The following is a 14,279-nucleotide window of genomic DNA, read 5'->3' on the forward strand; positions in this document are numbered from 1 at the left end:
AATAAATATTTATTATGTGTTTCAAATACAAAAATAACTATTCTTTTTTTTTTTTTTTGGTCAGCTTTAAAAGAAATGACAATGCAATACAGATTATTCAAGTGTGAAGTTGGTGTCAAACAGTGACACCTGATCATTCAGGTTCTATTTTCCTCGATTCACTATAGGTGCCAGATGGGCGGAGTTCACCATATATGACAGAATAATGAGTTCCAGAACATTCAGGCATTTAGACAGTCAAGTATGAAGTTCTACCTAGAAAGTATGTTATATTTAAAGGCACAGTGTGTATGACTAAGGGTGATTTATTAGCAGAAAAAATAAGTATTTATAACGTATATGTGTTTTTATGAATGTATAATCACCTGAAACCATACGAATGACATACACAGCCATTGAGAGATATAGAACATGTGAAATTTGAGGAGAAGATAACACTTTAACATTAAATGATTTGACATTAAATATTAGTCCTGGGGTGCACATTTCATACCATGCAGAACTTTTTTCGGGATTAAAATGAGAAGAACACAATGAATATATGATATATAATATATGCATATATATGCATACTTCGATAAGAATATTCCAAATTTAAAATACTTTTTTAATAATTATTACTTTTAACAGATTGTAAAAGTGGAGTGGTATATACAGTATTGGTCTGTGTTTGTATCTATTACTTGAAGGGAAAATGCAGTGCTTTCATAATTGTGGTTCATGCCAACTTTGCACTCACAAAGATTTCATGAAGATTGAGCCCTTAGTTCTACATGAATCATCATTTCAACGCTTTTCCATGAGTCCGACCAAAAGTAAACAAAGAAAATATGCCTATTGATTGGCTAATCAATAGGGATATTTTAACTTTTTTAATAATTACGGTTTATTTACAAAGCACATGTTGTAAACCATGGTTTGTTTTGCCTTAGTCCACATTTCCCGGTGTCTCTCCACCACAGGTGGTGAGTGCAAAGTTACATCACATTCTCACTTCCAACTCGTCCCAAGCGGAGGTTTGATCACAGCGTCTTTGGCGTCATTTTTCATTGAGCAGGGTAGTAGAAAGACTTCAATACATCTTAAATGTTGTTAATTCCAATAAAACTACTTTGTTATGTTGAAGAAAAGATCATGGTTTAAAATGTTTGTTACGTGACTTAGGTTACATACGTAAGAGACAGATTAAGTAAAAAATACCTTTTCAAATATTTTAGATGACATCTGCATTTTGTGCACCATTTTTTTACAATATGCAAAGAAAAAAAAATATTTTCATATCAAAATACAATTATCTTTCCTTACTGTAAAACAAAATATGAAGTGCTCACGTAAGGTAGGCCTAGTACCAACCAGTTTCAACAAATAATATGATGATATTTTGAGAGGTGTGTTTATTGCCACAAATATAGCCTCTGTAGCTCCATATCGCTCTACCTTCTAAGTCCTGTATTTGTTGGACCCATCCATCCAACACAACCTCCCAATGCGGACTTGTCGCTATTTATACTACGTCACCTGACTTCCTCTTTAACTCCTGTCATAATTACTACAACCACTAGAGGCAACCCTGCACAACAAAACTGACGTGGACCAATCTGCCGTACGTTGGGAGTGAGAATGCGGTGAAAGTTATCATGACCCACTGTCAGAATTTTATTTTATTTTATTTAACCTTTATTTAACCAGGAGAGTCCCATTGAGATTAAAAATCTCTTTTTCAAGGGAGACCTGGCCAAGACCTGAATGGCCTCTGAATGGCCTCTGTCAGCTCAGCATATCAGAGCCCAAAGGGTCCTGGCCTTATCTGTGTTCCAGGTAGTGAGATTAACACAGAGAATCGGTAAGAAGAGTGTGACAATGATAACAGGCGCTATCAACATAATGAGGGTGGTGAGCGGGGGATCTTGGACCTGTCCACAATGTCTGAAGTACATCTTATGAACCTCCAAGAAGACCGTGTCTTTCAGAAATCCGTGACCCTTACACAAAGACTTAGTTGCCCAGTAGTCCACGCACATCTTCAGTGTGTTGTAGATGCTGCAGAGGAGGAGAGCAAGGCAGAGCACAAAGTTAAGATGGCTCTAAATGGTTCCAGAATTCGTTAGTTAATAAAGCAACCAAAGCATCTCGCAATAATAGACACAATCGTGCAACAGTGAGATGAAATGGGACAAAAATCCCGTCGATGCATGTTCATCGTGTTGCAATACTAAACTGTAACATCTTTCAAGCCTGTATTGACTTTCATTTCACATGGAAATGAATAGAACACAATGTCTTCAAGGTAGAAAACCATTTTAAAACAGTTCCAGCAGTGCTGAAGTGAGTGCTGTGGCACCCCAGTGTTTGGAAAGCGGTCACGAACATTATTTGAAGTTGATCGGCTGGCGCGGTCCTTTAAAGCTGTGACTTTAATATTCAAACTCAATATTTTAAGATAACGCGAAGTGAGCCAAAAACATCTAGCTTTGGCAACTCCAGAAGTTTCAATAAATGGAGAAATTGCCCACTGGTGTTGAGGCAGCTTACATTTCACTGTAAAGTTTTGGCGTGTCATGTCCTCCGGGTGGAGAAGCGTCCACAGCGTCAGTGAAGGAACATAAATTGTGGGAGCGGTTGTCACTGCACAATTTTTAGTGTGGAAAACATCAAGTTTCAATCGAGCCTGACAGCTGGAGGCCTTATCAACAAGCTGGGCTCCTTGTGATGATGGACACACCACCCTAATGTACCATTTGAGCTGTATGGGAGCTTAGCCTCAAACCATGTTAACAGTAAAATATGGATTATTACAGCCATAATTAAAGTCTACTTCAGTCTGTTGTAGGTATCACGGCAAGAACGAAAGTCTCCACAAAACAACTACTGTCTGGAAATATGAGCCCAGGAGTCTAGCACTTATTTTTATTCAAAGTTGAGTAATTAGATGAAACTTTGACCAGCACATAACGTAGCCAGGAAACAGGAAAGTATCTGACTTTCCCCATGACTAACGGTCATAGATCTTCACTGAAAAGGCCATAAAACATGTGTAATGTGCCACTTTATCCAGCCCTCAGTTTTCACTCACTGGGCTCCGCAATGTTGACCTCAGGGATGGCTTCCTGCAACACGTGCATGCCAAGGCTCAACACAGACTAATAGATGGCATGGCTCATATTCGTTATGACGTGCATATTCTTGATTATACACAATTTATCATTTCAGAAGGCATGTCTTGACCAAGTTTTTGTTCCAAATCCTGATCAGAGTTTTTTTTAATAGTGGGTATCTCCGATACCAAGTCTAATCTGACACTTATCTTTACTTAGATGTTGATTTAATATAGAAATAATAGCTGTAGTTCACTTAATCTGGCACCTTACTTTTACTTGATCCACATAATATTACATTTGTAATCTAGGATATGGATGAAAGATTAACTTGGAGAATGTGACATTTGTTAAATGACAACAAAAAGAAACTGTAAATTAAATGTACCGTTTTTCAGTAGGCCATGGGCAACTGTCCTGATAGCCACTTGTCTCCATGCTCTTGTTGAAGTGTGACAGGCAGTCGTCAACACGGCTGTCAAACATGTGCTGGTCACATGCCATTCCTGGAGAAAACAGATACTTACATGAGTGAGGATGACGGTCCGAATGCTCCATACAGACAAACGGCTAACATCATAGACACAGTGTATGAATGTGGTGTCAACATGTATTAGTGAAGATCTTGTTAACACTGAAATAGCTGGAAAATGTCTTCTTTTCTTTCAAGCAACATACCTACGTATCAGAGCCAGTTACTCTCATGAGCTTCAGCTGATTGAACCTTGGTTCTGTGCCCTCCTGCTCGCTGTGTCAGACTGTTGAATGAGCACACAGCTTTTTGATTTGAAAATCCTTTGTCAGTTTGTTTGTTTGTTGTTGTATGTCAATTCACTATATGTATATGTTTTTCTGACTTGTATTATTGCTGTAAGTCCGCTGCATGGTCAACTCAACTCTCTCTTTTTGGGTTTTCCATGAGCAAAGTTAGGAGCTGGTATCTGGTACTTGTGTTATACCACCTAAGTCAAGGTTTCAGGAGAGCTTAGCCGATACTAAATGGTGTATAACACTGCAGGCCACTGTCATATCCTGCACGAACCCAGCAGCGGAAAACGAAATAGAGAAAAGTACTGGTACCAAAAGGGAGTCGAGTAGGGGAGAGTCAAGCCGATCATTACAGTAGAAATGAGGCATATGATCAGTGTTGCCAACTCTATTCCATTGAAAGTAGCTGTAAAAGTCGCTAAAAGTAGCCAGATGACTAGATATGCTCATTGGCATATTGGTGGCGTCAATGTGCAACGTTCGCTTCAATGAGAGCACTCTGAGCATCATGGATGGGAGTAAATTATTTTCCCGGTTGCTAAATTTGTCGCTAAATTTGTTGCTAGTTGCTTTTATAGAAATACATAATATTATTGCTTTTCAGCCAATAATAATGATGATGATTAATTGAACTTCAAACCCACTTGATGATTTCTCTTTTTGGTATAATTACTGACCTGCTGCTAGCAAGCTAAATAGGTATAATGGAATTCTAGCTTACCTGTCCGGATGAAGATAAGTGCCAACAAGTAAGTAGACAACACCATCTATTAAAAAACAAACAATCGTGGCATTCACATAAATTGTGTCATTAAGGACCAGCTTTAAGATTGCACATGAGGTGATCAACCTTTTTACACGCATACAACGAACAATGAACAGAAGATGACGAGATCAAAACCTAATTTTTACAATGTTTTCTGACTCAGTTCGTGATATCTGTCATTTCCAGGAGCACAGGCACACTTTCTCCAGCTGGAATATCCACTTCCTCCCCCACTTGAGTGATAGGAAAGTGCGTCGTTAAACGCATGACCAAATAACAATACATGACCTCTATCGCAACAATTCCTTCATGAACATGTCACATTTTAAATAAAATAATATACCTAAAATAATAATACTTTCATAAAGCTCTGTTACTTCCCACACAGGATTTTGAACATGTTTAAAAGTCCAGCCTCATTTTGAACAAACATTTTTTGAAAAAAACATTAACATTAACAATAAGCCCTGTATGAAACAGACATGGTGGCCATCTGCTTCCTGGACATTCCCACAAATTAATGAATTTATCTCGTGGGAGGCAGACACTGAAAACAGATGTTACCAGGGAATGTAGGGAGAGGAAGATTTTTTTTTTTTAAATAAACACACATGTGATGTCTGTGCTTGTGTGGAGCAAATGCACTGTAAATGCTGTGAATTCTCAAATGTTCATGTTAGTTACAGGTCCAAATGGAAAAATAAAGATTGATAAAAAATGTACTAATTATATGTATTAACTCTCTTTTATATTATTTACCTTAATAACACCAAAACATCAGTGATTGTATCAATTACATAAGCAAAGAGAAAATGCTCTATAAGCACATACCCCAGCTTTTACGTTGCTGTTTGAAGCAAAAATAGTTTCCTGGTGGATTCCCGGTAAATAGGTCTGATTAGAACCTGTGCTGAGGATGCTTCAAATGGTTTACCAGCCAGCTAACAGACGCGCACAACTGGTCACAAAAACCCCTTGTGTCATCTGGTCCAGTTTTCTTATCTCCGAAACTCAGATCTAATTGGATTGCGCAACAGCATTGGACAGCCTGCTTCCTTTCCCAGACCGAGCCGGCTGTTCCCATACAAAGACACGTTCCACATAAAGCCTCCCCAGAGACACTTGAACTAAGAGGCCTCACTGTCAACAAGCCCGGATGGTAGCATCTCACAGAGACATTTAATGTCAATGTTTATGTTTTAAGGTCAGTCTTATTCATATGTAAGGTCAGATGGGTGGGAGTGGACTATATTCTACTAATCCAGCATGCACTGAGCAAAATGTTTGGGAAAAACTTGAACAGGTTAGCCAGGCTGTTATTGCAGGGCTCACAAAACAGACACAGTCAAACGTTCACAACCTGAGGAAAGCTGACAGTTTCCATTTCACATATTTCACATGAGCCTCATGTCAGTCGACAGTGAGAGGCAGCCAGAGCTCCCGGAGGGAACACACAGGCACCTGAATGTTCCCATCCATGCTCAGCACTTTCACTACTGGCTAAAGATGCACATATTCAGAAGCGAACATCACTTCCTGGACGCCTGGCTAAACCTTTCAGCACACACGAATCCTGACCTTAATTAAGTTAGAAAGCATTCAACCATGTAGAATGCAGCTGAAAGCAAAATGGGAACAAGCACTTTTTTTTTTATCCCCCATATCTTTCTGGAGTTCAGATAATCATAAAACACACATACTGTAAATACAAACACCTTGATTCTTGAGCATTTGTCAGTTATAACTCGAAGATTTAGCTTGAACTTGTAGACTGTCAGTGAGAATTTCCACTGGTGTCCTGCAGGGTGTCAAGGGTGCTAAAAACGTCCGAAAGGAGCAATATTACATAATACTGTAGATTATCAATAAGTATGATTTCTAGCGTGTGTAATAACCTGCGATTAAGAATTGTCGTGTTTTCAATACCTTAGAATGAGATGTTTAAATCTACATATGGAGCGGGTCCTCTCCACCACGCTGGCCGCGGAAAAACACATTCGCATTTTCACACGTAGGCCACCGTAGTTCTCGTACACGCTTGGCACACGGGAGGAGTTTCAGTTGGTTGTAATCAGCAACCTCACCGCTAAATGCCGCCAAATCCTACACACCGCACCTTTTTAAAAGGCAGAATGAGGAGAATCTTTCTAAAAAAGCAATGTATAGACTCCTACAAAAAGAATCCCTCATCACTTGTGACCTTGTAGAAGTGTGTGGGGGTGTCTGTATCTGCAGAGGATCTGCTCTCTGCATGCAATATCTTATTTTGATGTGTTCGGGACTTCACCCTCTTTAGAAATGTTGCAAACGTGTGCCAGATCATAAGCACTCATCCATACAAATTGCAGACACAGCGTTGAAAAAACACAAATATGGCGAGGCGAGCAGACAATGCTCGTTCCAAAACCAGTCTGGCCACTGGCGAGCACCGTAACCATGGTCAGGGGGCGGGCCCTTCTGGTGTCATTGGCCAACTTTGACAGAGGACACTGGTTCACATTCAGCTCTAGCTCTTCTGGCTGCAGGGCTGTTGTCCTCTGGAGTAATTACATGATTATCTGCTTCCCCAAGCAACCAAATACTGCAAATAGTTTCTTTTTTTTTTTAACTTACATAACGGTGATTTAAATATGTGGCATCGAATCTATTAGAAAGATGTGTTCCCCTGTGTGGGGAATATTGATGAATACCACTTTTGTTGAGTTAGAGTTGTATACGTTAATGAAAAACAACGAGCAAGAGAAACCCTTTCTTGTACTTATGCTGAAATCATTCCGAGACCTTTTTTTCATAATCCTACAACCTCATCAATCTCTTGTTTAGGGCTGGGTGTCAGAGGCCTCCCAAATATAAGCCTCCTTTTCACTCCTCTCCTTTTGAATTACATCCATGACTGGGGAAAATTACTGACTGTGGAAAATGTGACCACCTTTCTTTGGTACAGCATTTGTCTAGACTAAATTAATCTTTGAAAGATGGGTCTTTCAGGAGCCCAGTGAACATATCTCTCAGCACTACACTATCAGGTCGTTCCGCTTAAGTGCAAAATTAAACGTTTCAACATTGTTCAGCTATTGCCCACTCATTCGGAGTTGCTAAGCAATGGGTACACACAATACAATCATAATGCATTTGTGAGCGGAGAAATGCTGAGGAGTGGTCATAGGAAAATGTTTCCATTTCCCTAAATTGAAGGCATAACGGTGTAAGTGACAGAGCAAACAGATTACACGGCAGATAGACACTGTTTTGTAAATGCTCTGTGCCTGTGAAAGGCAATGCAAGTGCTGTTTGCACAGCGTCTCTCATTCAAAGTCATGGAAAATATTTTGTCAGGTAGGAACAAGAGTAGAACAAAGAGGCCATGTACTGTAAACTTGTTATTTGCCTCAGAAAGTTGGGGGGGAGGTGTCTGACTCTGAAGAGACCCTGCCTGTAGTTTCTTATTTTGCTGTTGGGACATTTCTGGGCATCAACCTTTACAAAAACGTGGCGACAAGGTGCCAGATTGTAAGGATAATACCAAGAGGATGAAAATGGCTGACACAGCGAAAAGGCAATCAACAAAGGTCATTACAAAATGACCACGGTCAGGGGGCGTGTGTTTTAGGTGTCGTTGAGTCGGGGCTCTGACGACAACTTTGAATGCTGTGTTCACAAACTGCAACGCAGTTGATGATTAGGCATCAAGATGAATAGGTGGTACAGATAGAAGGAGAAATGCATTGAAAAATGCAGTGTTAGACAGTTTCCTATTTAGCAATTAAGACGCAGTTTAATGGCACAAAACTGGACGAATCCACAAATGTGTGACTTTGATTCAGCCCTTGCAATAATTCATGGTCTTGTCTAGTTGGTATCACACAATTTGTGAAACTCTCGCAAGATGATTAACTTTCACTTGACCTCGAATGGTTAAGATTAAGTATATTGACTGGTTTTGGTCACCCTCTTAAACGATACCATACTTTCAAATATGGTGGCCTATTGATAACCCAGTAAAGTAACATTTTCATACCATTAAAAAGAAAGTCAGTTTAACATTGAAGCATCTAATGAAGAAAATACATGACCAGCCTTATAGGGGGTTGAGAATGCGATGTCTTGTGATATGCCAGTTGTGTACTGGAACAAGTGTATTCCATCACCATGCAGCTGCAAACGTGGGTGGGGAGGAGATTGAAAGTGTCCTAAAATGTCAGTAGGTTGGAATTTTATGTTAGGAACTGACATTTATTTTATTTTTTTCCCCATTGGTCCTATAGCAAACCTTTTTTTTCCATCCCAGAATTGTTATGTAAGTGTCAGAATCAAGCAAATAGGATATATGACCCTGACACACATTACTACATACTCCCAGAACAGCTAAATTGAAGCGTGTAACTACTGTGAGCTACACTGACATCACACCGGAGCTGCAGTGCAAGGCCAGAAATCTCAGCGTCCATCCTGGGGTCGGACAAAGATGAGGAAATATCTTCCTTGTGTAATGAGTGAGAAGTTTCCGGCTAGTTCACAGTCTCCAAGAGGCGCGGCACGCACTTCATCGCATGACTGTGTTAGTTCAACATTACATCACGTCACTAAGTCATCATCATTCATGCTCTTCTCCTCCCCAATTAGTGGAACCTATAGTTCTAACTTTCCTGTTTCAATTAATTGGCCAAATTTAAATATTGCTGGGTTACTATATTTACTTGCAAATTCCTTGAGACATTCAGTATGCACATATTGAGAAAAAGTGGGCAAAATCGATCACCTTTTTTGACCTGTCCTGTTTGGGAGGGATGTATTTAGTTTAACCCTAACCCCGTCAGTGGTGACTGACATACCTGTCGTTCCAACGCCATTTTCAGAATGGCACAGTAGTTGTGGACGGGGCCAGAGTGGAGCAGAATTGATATGTACTTGGCTTATGAATATAAATGAAGGTACATTGATATATTGCACAGCTGTGTATATAATGTATGTTATTGGTTAAGTTAATGAAGCATTACAAAAAACAAAATAGTATGGAGTTTTTTAATTTGAGACCTGACTTTATCATGTGACTGAATCCATAGCTATGCTGACCAAAGTAAAAAAAACAACAGAATGTCTAATTGCACACAGGTGAGAATAGTCACACGACAGCTATTCGGCTATTCATACCCCACCAAGTGGAAAATGCTACTTGACTTAGCAATAGTTAGCTAGTTGCAAGCTAATTATTAACTATTCCAAACTTTGCTTTACTGCAGAAACCTACCAAACTAACCAAAATCAGTCCAACTTACACTTTGGAGTAATGGGCCCTCTTGTTCCTGATTCACAGTAAGGTAGTAATATGGGAGCAGATAGGACCCTGTCAGTGGCATCACAATGTTTACGCACACACAGTTGACTTTCAGGCTACTGAGCTTGATACTTTTAACTTCCAAGGGTCATTTTGACTTTCAGCAGTCACTAATAAGCCTAAAAAGCGTCAGAATGGTCATTTATTTGACTTACAGGTTGCTGTTTGCATACCTTGCATTACCTGGAATCTTACTTGGGGATTTGGCTTTCCGATGCCCAAGTTGTACTGCGGAGCGTCTGGCTGCGTGTCAAGTAGTCACGGCAGCATGTCCAGAAATAGTGAGGGAGCCGGGCTGCGGCTGCTGTCCACTGTGTGCCAGGCTGGAAGGGGAGCATTGTGGGGTCTATACACCGAGGTGCTTCGGGGGCCTGAGGTGCTACCCCAGCACAGAGTCTGAATTACCTCTGCAACAGCTCATCCACGGTTTGGGACGATGTGGACAACAAGTGGACTTGGATGTCACGACAAGTCTAGACCAGCAGGCTACAAATGGTAAGTTCTTTTAAGAAGAAATGCTGAAAGGGGGAAGTTAAAGTTGCACTACAACAAAAAACTTTAACAATGGAGCAAAAGTCAAAAGTGTAAAGGGTCACTCAGTGATGAACTCACATCAAATTTTCCCCAGACTCTACAGCTCCTCTTATGCTGTGGTCACATCAAATTCGGCGTGAGTAGATTACGTACAAAGTCTATGAACAGACGCAAAGAGACTGGAGTGACGCGAATGGCGCAGCGCGAATGATGCAAATCTGCGTCAATCGCACCATTCTGTGCAACGTGATTGGTTGATGCCACTATTTGCGGTGCGAAAGTTAAGAAAAAAAAACATTGATTTTTGGCCGCGTAATATTCTTTTGTGAAAGTACTTGTCACAAAAACTATAGTGATGTGCTTAAGAAGTAAACATGTAGTAAACCAAGATATTTCCTGTCAATAACCGTGATATCAAAATTTCATATGGTGACAAGTAAAAGTCCTGCATTCAAAATATTAGTCAAGTAAAAGTACAAAAGTATGTAAAAGCCTCAATATTTAAAGTGGGCCACCAAAAGACAAAGTACTCGTTATGCAGAATCGTCCGTTTCAGAAGAATATAACTTAGGCCTAGTATCAGATTATAATTATCGATGCATTTATTTGCTAATCACTTTATTGCTGAGCCGGTAAAGGTGGAGCTCATTCTAATTACTTTATATACTGCAGGGTTGTTTCATTTATATGATCAGTAAAAAGTTGTAATCACTCTTTACAGTGTAATGGTTGTAAATGTTGTCATAAGTTCCCAGAAACAAAATCTTATGTTCCAGTCAAGGTCATTCAACTACATAATTGTGGTTTTTCTAAGTACATTTCACCCTAATTGGAAATGCCATGCAGACATTAAACAAAAGATTTAAGATGTAGAGATCTGAAATCGACACACCAGTAGGAAATGACTAGCAGGTTATGTCAGACCAAAAACATTTCCTTGACAGTACAGGAGACATTGCTGCTGCTTTCAATCAGCTTGAGATGCTCAGATCCTGATGTTTTCTTTGGGAGAAGCACAGTTCATGGCTTCTCAGGAATGAAACCCTTGCTTATGGCAAATGCTACTTTCATTAGGGGCGTTAATTTATGGATCATGAAACAGTGTCATTCTATAACAGTGCAGCCACACCTTAAGGTGATTTAGTACTGTATATGTGGTGGGTCCGTATGATCTTTTTTTGGAGATTGATTGAGTTGTCCACTGCCAAGTTCATGCTGTAATTTTAGTACAAAGCCCTCCAGTATTCACCAGGGAGTGTAGCATCTAATATTCTGTATGTGTGCCAGCATCACCAAGCCAGCTAGTTTTGACCTGCCATCATACCTGGGAAAAATGTTGAAACATTTACTTCTAAAGTAACACTGAGCAGCTGTACACTGACTAAAAAACAAAAAGAAATGACAGAAAAAAAACTTCTACATCAAACGTATTTGGTCACGACGACTACCCAAAGTCTGAAATCCTGCAGGGACACAGAACCGTCAAGCTTCACTCTCCCCACATTACAGTTATTAGGCTCAAAGGGTCACGATTGATTCCTGAAGATGAACGTTGACATATGTGATATGTTTGGCAGGCAGTGGCAGGCCCACATCTGTGAGCGCAAACAAGCAGTATCCCTCCGGTGAACCCCTAACATGTCTGTAACCCATGTATCCTCATTGCTCTCCTATTGGGAGTGCCATATTTTGATAGGATGTTGTTTATGGTACTTGAGGGAAGCGATTTCATACACATTTAAAAATGCTCAAGGCTCATGCTGATTGCATTTAGGAAGTTGTAACACGCTGTAAATATGGAAGAGACACTGCACACATGCCCTTCGGAATGGTGTTGGGAAAGTTGCAGATGTCCATGGTAACAGGTGCAACCTAATTTCTCTATCAAGCTCTTTTTTTCTATATTATCATCTTGGGTAAACTCACTGAGGAATGTATTTGATGACTTCTCAGACTTTCACACAAGGATAAACTCAAAAAGAGGCGATTTATAATTTTCTGCAGGAATCTTCAGTTGTTTTTTTAAGTTTCTTTGGGGTTTTGTTGGTAGAGGGTAGTGAAAACAAGCACGGGCCCTGTAACTTTAGCTAAGCGTGATGGACTTGTCTGCACTCTCTGCTGTGATTTACCGTCTTTGGTGTTCAAACCAGTCAGAACACATAAAGGAAAAGCTGAAAATGAGCATCAGATCAGGCTGCGGTTTGCCCTCGGTTCACTGTGTTATGCTTGGCCTTTCAAGCATGAGCAACTGCAGGCTATCGGATGTCAACATCTGTCTCCTTTGTCCCCATTAAAATGCACGTTTTTGGGGTCGTTTCCTGTAGTTCTTTGGGATTACATTCTCACTCCTAAATAACCACTACTGCTCTTCACTTGAAAGAGACTTGCATTTTTAGGGATTTGGTTGTGGTTATTTGGTGTGATCCTGAGTTCAAATGGCTTCATTCTTGCCTGTCTGAACTAAACTGAATTACACAGCGTGACGGCCTGAGTACACAGTCCAGAGTTCAAATCAACCACTCCAGCTTTGCCTGGTGTGAGCACACTTCACATCCCCTCACAATTTGGACATCATTTAGTTCATCATCAATACTTTCGCAAATTTCCACATTGCAAATGTGACAGCAAACGGCAACACAGATGATTCAAATCCATGTATTGATTCTTCTACATACGGAACATCATCTCAAGTGTTACTTGAACAACTTTTGCGATGGGGGTCGACTTTGAAGCGTTTGTCTCAGTCAGCGGCCACAAAGGTTTCAGGACAGTGATGAGTGTGTGCGTGATGAGAAAGTTTAACTGAATGAAAATATTGGTCCTGCGTTTTGAACCTGGACAAAGATCATTTATTCACTGGTCAGGGAGTCCATGGCAAGGGTGCAGCATCTATCGGGGACAAGGATGCGTCACTATGGAACAATATTTGTATTAGCCATCAATACGTCAACAGACACTGTGTTGCAGGGGAAGGTCAGTTGAGTAATGTGTGCTCTTTGTTCAGCACAACTCTGTGTTCACTGACTTGAAAAGCTGAGACCAAATACTTCTATTCCACAACAAGTCTATCACTAGCAGAAGTTTGGACGTTTGGAGTTGCTTAGTTTTGGAGTTATTGGCGATAGAGATGTCCAACTTCTCTACAATATAATGGGACTAAATGGCACATGGCTTTGTGGTGCTCAAAGCCATGCAACCCTCTTAACCTCTTAACTTTAGTCATACCTCAGTTGCCATGTTTAGATATTGTACGAGGCAAAACTTTTGAAAACATTGTGTTTGAACACAATCCGGGATTTCCAATATTGTTCTTGTCTTGCGATAGGGTTGCTACAATCACATGCCTCAAGTCCAAAGCTATCTGGTAATAGAAGGGCATTTGTGTATTCCTTGCTATCTAAACTACACAGACCACCAATCCTCTACTGACGAACCCCCTTCTCCAGCCAATAGGAAACCACTGCCCTGTTCAATCCTCGTTTGCACTTTCCTGGCACATGTCTCCTTCATTTTCTTGTGTTGTCGATGGTCCATGACCGCCCTTGTTGCCCTGCAGGTGATCCTGTGCTCAAATATGTTCCTTCTCCCTCACTCGCACTCTGGTCTTTAATTACTCTATATAGATGTGTGTGCACACAGTATGTGTGTCAACACACAGCCACAGGAAAAGGTGAAGACATATCGCTTTGGGTGGGAGCGTGTTGTTGCCTGCAATTCTGAGAAAACTGCCTTCGAGGTGTTAATAGGAAGCCCTCCCTCGTTCGTGCTAACCTTAAAAGGT

At 40.4% G+C, this 14,279-nt stretch overlaps 2 protein-coding genes across 2 annotated transcripts in view; one reads left to right on the forward strand and one right to left on the reverse strand.

The window, feature by feature from the left end:
• LOC306703698 (receptor activity-modifying protein 1) overlaps nucleotides 1-14,279 on the reverse strand; it is an 18,739-nt gene continuing 4,460 nt past the window's right edge. The window contains exons 2-4 of the mRNA XM_079169751.1: nucleotides 4,585-4,630; nucleotides 3,484-3,601; nucleotides 1-2,040 (exon numbers count right to left, since the gene is read on the reverse strand). Of these exons, the coding sequence (XP_079025877.1) occupies nucleotides 1,773-2,040; nucleotides 3,484-3,601; nucleotides 4,585-4,630 (432 nt within the window). The 3' untranslated portion in view covers nucleotides 1-1,772. The remainder of the gene's footprint in view (nucleotides 2,041-3,483; nucleotides 3,602-4,584; nucleotides 4,631-14,279) is intronic.
• Nucleotides 10,099-14,279, forward strand: part of igfbp2b (insulin-like growth factor binding protein 2b) — a gene marked incomplete at both ends in the record, with an annotated part of 18,086 nt that continues 13,905 nt past the window's right edge. Inside the window, one exon of the mRNA XM_079169750.1 lies at nucleotides 10,099-10,459. Coding sequence (XP_079025876.1) covers nucleotides 10,099-10,459 — 361 coding nt within the window. The remainder of the gene's footprint in view (nucleotides 10,460-14,279) is intronic.

The sequence above is a fragment of the Pholis gunnellus genome, assembly GCF_910591455.1.
Source record: "Pholis gunnellus genome assembly, chromosome: 12".
Lineage (NCBI taxonomy): Eukaryota > Metazoa > Chordata > Actinopteri > Perciformes > Pholidae > Pholis > Pholis gunnellus.